Raw genomic sequence first — 5985 nt, forward strand, 5'->3', positions numbered from 1 at the left:
AAAGGACACGTCTTTGACTTGTGATGTTACTGTATTTCTGGTTTAAGTTCTTCGGCTTGATTCATGGACATTATTTCTTAATTGATCCGATCAATTTCCCCAACTCCATGGATATGATCGAAATCATAAAAAGAGAAACAATCAAGCCCTCTTCTCCAACCCCACAACACAACAGGATTCACAATCTCTGTTGGTTCGACCAGATCTCTACTCCCTTTTTCATCCCAATCCTTCTCTTCTACCGCCATGGCCTTTTCAACACGAGTATTAATGCCGTTTCAGAAACATCTTCTCTCCTCATAAACTCTCTCTCTAAAACACTATCCAAATACTACCCTTTTGCCGGTAGAATCAGAGACAGAGAATCCATTCTCTGCAACGACGAGGGTGTTGACTTTCTCGTAGCCAAAGTCAAACAAGACCTCTCATCTCTCCTCCACAACCCCAAGGCCGAGATTCTTCACCTCTTGTTTCCAGACAATCTGCAGTGGAGAAACACAGATGTCAGCTTCCTATTGGCTGTTCAGGTCAACTACTTTGACTGCGGTGGATTGGCCATCGGCGTCTGCATGTCGCACAAGCTCTCCGACGCAGCCACGCTCGTTTCTTTCATCAATTGTTGGGCTTCAACCGCTCGAAACGCAGGCCGGGACGTGTCGTTTCCTGTTTTGAACGTGGCGTCTTTGTTCCCACGCGGTGACCTGCCGTTGTTCCCTGAAGCCGTTCACTGGAAAGGAAATTACGCTTCTAGAAGATTCGTTTTCGAAGCCGAAAAGATCAATTCTCTTAAGGCCGTAATCTCGGAAAAAGTAGAGAATCCTACAAGGGTTGAAGCTGTGACTGCTCTTCTCTATAAATCCGCGATAAAGGCCTCGAGAGCGGTAGTTTCTAATGCTAAAACTTCAAGTCATCTTCTTGTCCAACAGGTCAACATGCGTACTAGGATGGTTCCGGAGTTGCCCGAAACCTCGGTCGGAAGCCTGTCTTGGTTCTTTCCAGTGTTATGGGGGAGTATTGAAATGGATGATCAGTCATTTTTTGTTGGATTAGTGAGTCGAATGAGGGAAGCGTTTACCAAACTATGTTCTAGTTTTGCTGACAAGTTTGGAGGAGAAGATTGGTTCTTGGAAATGTTGGAGATTTTGAAAGAGTATAAAGGATTGTTGAGCAGGAGTGATCAAGTGGTGTATAGATTTTCAAGCTGGTGTAGATTCCCGGTTTACGAAGCGGATTTCGGATGGGGAAAGCCTGTGTGGGTGACTAGTGTTGGTACTGTGGACAAGAACGTTATAATTTTGATGGATCATGGCAAAAATGGTGGTGGGATTGAAGCATTTGTGACTTTGGAGGAAGATGAAATGTTTGTATTTGAGTGTGATCAAGAGCTCCTAGCATTTGCCTCCTGTAATCCCAGTGTTCTGTATTGATTTTGATATTGAGAGTCTCTATGTCTCTAATAAAGTCTTTGTTTTATTAATAGAGATTATCATATAGAACAATCTTATGTTTCAGTTTAATTTATAATTTGTTCATTTGTATAAAAAAAAAAAAAAATTCTTTTACTAGGCCATTCAATAAGGTGCCGAAAGGTGGTTGCTGGCATAGCGTAACTGTAAATCTGCACCTGAAGTTGTAGGCTTCAAAACGCCCCACCCTCAAGTTTTTTCTTTTATCTTTTTATTTTTTTTAAGTGCTTAAAAGGCAATATTGTTGGGATAAATTATTTTTGCAATTGATATTGCTGATCCAACCAAACCCTCATACAATACAACAACCTAGGTTTCTTGCATTGTTGGGGATAATTAGTGATGTTCACCTACTATTTTCCAGCTAAATTAATGAAGAAAATGATGGTCAATATTGGGAGGAGCTACGGAAAAATTTAAGACATTATTGAATATTCTGAAAGATGAAACAAATTTTTCAATAATATAAAAACACATGAAGAGAAAAATCAGAGGAAAGTTTGACTTGTAAGCATTGCTGAAGGTAAAATGTTACACCAAGATCTTACAGAAACTGTATTCTGAACTGTTCCACTTTATTAGTTCCTAGCTAATTTAATTACTTATCACGAATAAAGATAAATAGAAAGGACGACTGCGATAATATTTCAAAGGAGATGCACCAAAAATTAATATTTCTACAAAGATAAATTAACACAATCCTACCCTATCCACCATTTATGTCAAGGAAAATGATCGTCATTCGTCCAAAATTGTTCTGTCAAGGAAAATTATTCTACTTTATAACTTGTGTGTGGAAAATAGCCATAAACAAACGACCTCTGTCTCAAGCAATAACTAGAGGGAAGGACATATACTAATTTCCAAAATTTGATGTTTAATTCTTGTTTGACTATCACAACAATAAGTTAACAAAGAAAAAACTGAGTCAAAAATGGAATTACAAGAAAAGTAAGACGTATTAAATATTCCGAAAGAAAACAAAATAAGTTTCTTATATACAATTACAAAAGACAAGGCTTTGGGGGGGAACCGAGCAACACCTTCAATGCTTGTAAGCATTACTGAGCATGAAATGTTACATCAGATATTAGATTACAGATGAAAATATTTATATTTTCTTCTAGGCAAGGAAAAATCTTAACCTGTATGATTTTTTTCCCTGAAAAAAAAAAAAAACTCGTGGAATGAGATGAATGATTCAATAGAGCTCCGCTTTAAGGTTGGTTTGGAATAACTGCTGGCCGAAGACTGCAACCACTGTCTCCGGATACGTTTTCACCATAAAGATTCTCAAATGTGTGTGTGTGTGTGTATATATATATGCACACACACACATATATACACACACACATATATATATATATATATATATTGAGAATAAAGATTCTCAACTACTAGACAACGCAACGAAATTTAATTTAAAGGATATTGAAGATCAATGTGAGGGCCGGTCGGATACTTAAAAATGAAATGAGATATGAACGGAAAGAAAAAAAGAGTGATATAAAATCCAAGTGAATTCTGTTTTCTTGCAAGTCTTTCTGTTGTTGAAGAATATGGCAGATACGATAAAGATTGACATTATTAAAACAGAAACCATAAAGCCATCCTCTCCCACTCTTCCTCACCTTAAAACCTTCAAGCTTTGTCTTTTGGATCAATTTCAATCCGTAATTTATGGTCCGGTGGTTTTTTTCACCCAAAGAATGATGGTGTTACTTCTGAGCAAAGATCAAAACAGCTAAAGAAATCACTATCGGAAGCCTTGACTCTCTTCTACTGATTGCCGGAAGAATCAATGACAACATCACCATCGAATGCGATGACGGAGGAGCTCAGTTTGTTGAAGTTCGATTCGGTGGTCTTCTCTCAAGGTTTCTAGAGCAACCCGCGGATCTAAAAATACTGCAACGGTTACTTCCGATTGCGTTTGGCTCTCAGAAAGCCGGCACATGGCCTCTATTGGTTGTTCGAGCCACTTTCTTCAACTGCGGAGGGTTGGCAGTAGGTGTGTGCTTGTCGCACAAGTGTGCCGATGCGACCACAATGGGAATTTTCATGAAGTGTTGGGCTGCAGCCTCGAGTGGGTCTGCTCAAGTAGTGTCTCCGGTTCTCAATGCACCATCCTACTTCCCGCCAAAAGATATCCCCTTCATAGGGGCTACTTTTGAGTTGAAGAAGGCTGAATGTGTGACAAAGAGGTATGTGTTTGATAAGGAAAAGATTGTGGCTCTCAAGGCCAAAACTGCTAGTGACAGTGTGCAGCAGCCTACAAGGGTTGAAGTTGTGACGGCCCTCATTGGGAAATGCGTGATGTCTGCATCGAGATCAAACTTGGGATTCGCAAAAAAGTTTGTGCTTTCACCGTCTATAAACATTTGCCGTAGGGCTGACCTGCCTTTGTCAGATAACTTGGTGGGTAACCTTATTGGATACTTTCTTGCAGAGACAAATGAGGATGAACCGGAAGTGGAAACTCTGGTGGCGGAGTTAAGGAAGGGAATTAGAGAGTATAGTGAGAACAAAGCGAAGAGACTGAGAGGAGATGGCGCGTCGGAAGTGATCTGCAAGGATTTGATAGAGGGAGGAGAGTTGATCAGAAGAGATGACATACGTGTCTTGATCTTCACCAGTTTGTGCTTTGATTTGTATGAGGTGGTTGATTTTGGGTGGGGAAAGCCAATCTGGGTGACCATGCCGGCGACCGGACACAGCAACGTCGTCACGCTGATGGACACAAGAGGAGGGTGGAGTTGAGGCTTGGGGTGACTTTGAGCAAAGAAGATATGTCCTTCTTTGAGCAGAACATTGAGCTCCTTGAGTTTGCTTATCCATCAACACAAAATTATGCACTTTGAAAAGGTTTTTTGTTTTGTTTGTGTTGTTGCTATTTTGCTGTGTTACCAAATGTTGTGTCCACTTGGATTCTAATGAGAGTAAAAAGGACATCTCTTTTGACTCATCAAGTACTAAATTCTATGGAACGAAGATTTCGTCTTGGAGATCTATTATTTAAAATTTTAGTCTTATTGGTTTCTTTATTATATCAAGTAGTAGTTTTTTTTTTTTTGGTAATTAAATAGTAGCTTTGTTGATAGCACAATGTTATTTCAGGTCATATACAATTTATGTGACAACAAGTTATTGAAAACAAGAAAAAAAAATTAAAAAGAGGGAAATACAAAGCAACTCAATTAGTATGTTCTGTATATCCAATTCCAACCTACTGCAGTATATACTGGAATTTTCGACTTTGTTAAAAGTTTTGCACCTCTGAATCTTGTGTGTTTAAACTCAGACTCTTTCAACAATAGAATCCTAGTTTTCCCCCAGCAAATAATAAAATAAAATAAAAATATAAGTCCTAATCCTTTTATGTTTCTAATTTTGCTGGAGTTCTCCTATCACTTTTCTGATTTTCAGAGTAATATGAAATATGTATATACGTATTATGGGCTTGGTTAATCAGAAATATCCACCAATAAGTGAACCTTCCATTCCTAAACATAGTCGGATTAAGTTTCAACTTTTGTAAAACATCTCCTAATAAGTTTCCGATTCTCACTAATCCTGATATAAAGCATACCATTACGCTTTGAGTAGCCCACAACAAGATTTCTTCCAGAATATCTTACTCCATCTCGGCCTTCACATAGTTTCTCTCTCTCTCTCTCTCTCCCCCAAAAATTCATTAGCGGCGGATTTTTTAACACATGAACAATATTGTTAGTACCGGTTTTAGTCTTTTAATAAATTATAAGACAATATGAATAATGTAGAGACATAAAATAAAAGAACACGAGAGAAATGGTATCGCGGTTCGGTAACACCCTACTCCGCGGGGCCACGCCCAGATGATGAACAATCCACTAAGAACTCTTTTACAATTCAATTGGACTTAATCTACCCGAGACTCCCTCTCTAAGAAGACGCCTATGAACTTGCAATTTCCCAATAGACTTGAACAACGAGATCCCCTCGACTTTTTAACATTGGAATCCCTCCAACAAAGTTTTTCTCCCGAAAAACACTCAAATCATCTCACTCAATACAAGTGCTCACCCCTATCTCACAACCCAGTAAAAACTCATCAAGAAACCTCCAATTACTCCAGAGACTCTTTCAATAAAGAAGCAAGCTGTGAATAGCTTGACACATCTTCAATTAATTCACTGAACCACATTTGTTGCAGATCCTGTTGCAACAACACTGCAACATAGCTGTTACGGCCAACTTTATCAACACCAGACGAATCAATCTTCTTTAATTCTGAAATCTTCCCAAAACTGATAAACGAACCTGGACACGTTCTTAGGCAATATAGGAAGATCATCCAGCTATGAAATCTCAATCAAGAATCAATCAAATCAATTTTCCATCTTTGAATCAATGGTTGACTTAGAAAAATAGAAACTAAAACAAGTTTCCAGATCTTTTAGTAACCTTTCATAAAAAGCTAGCCAACTGCACATCTATTTTCAAACACAATCAACCAGCCAAACATTCCCAAAATAAT

At 38.5% G+C, this 5985-nt stretch overlaps 1 protein-coding gene and 1 pseudogene across 1 annotated transcript; both read left to right on the forward strand.

Annotated features, from left to right (window-relative positions):
* The first annotated feature begins 14 nt into the window (after nt 1–14).
* Nucleotides 15–1524, forward strand: LOC21410206 (vinorine synthase). Its single transcript, XM_010101984.2, has one exon. The coding sequence runs from the start codon at nt 24–26 to the stop codon at nt 1425–1427; it is 1404 nt and encodes a 467-aa protein (XP_010100286.2). The 5' UTR covers nt 15–23; the 3' UTR covers nt 1428–1524.
* Nucleotides 1525–3025: 1501 nt separating this feature from the next.
* On the forward strand, nt 3026–4226 carry LOC21410207 (annotated as a pseudogene).
* Nucleotides 4227–5985: the final 1759 nt, after the last annotated feature.

Source organism: Morus notabilis, unplaced genomic scaffold (genome assembly GCF_000414095.1).
Source record: "Morus notabilis unplaced genomic scaffold, ASM41409v2 Scaffold99, whole genome shotgun sequence".
In the NCBI taxonomy this organism is placed as follows: Eukaryota; Viridiplantae; Streptophyta; class Magnoliopsida; order Rosales; family Moraceae; genus Morus; species Morus notabilis.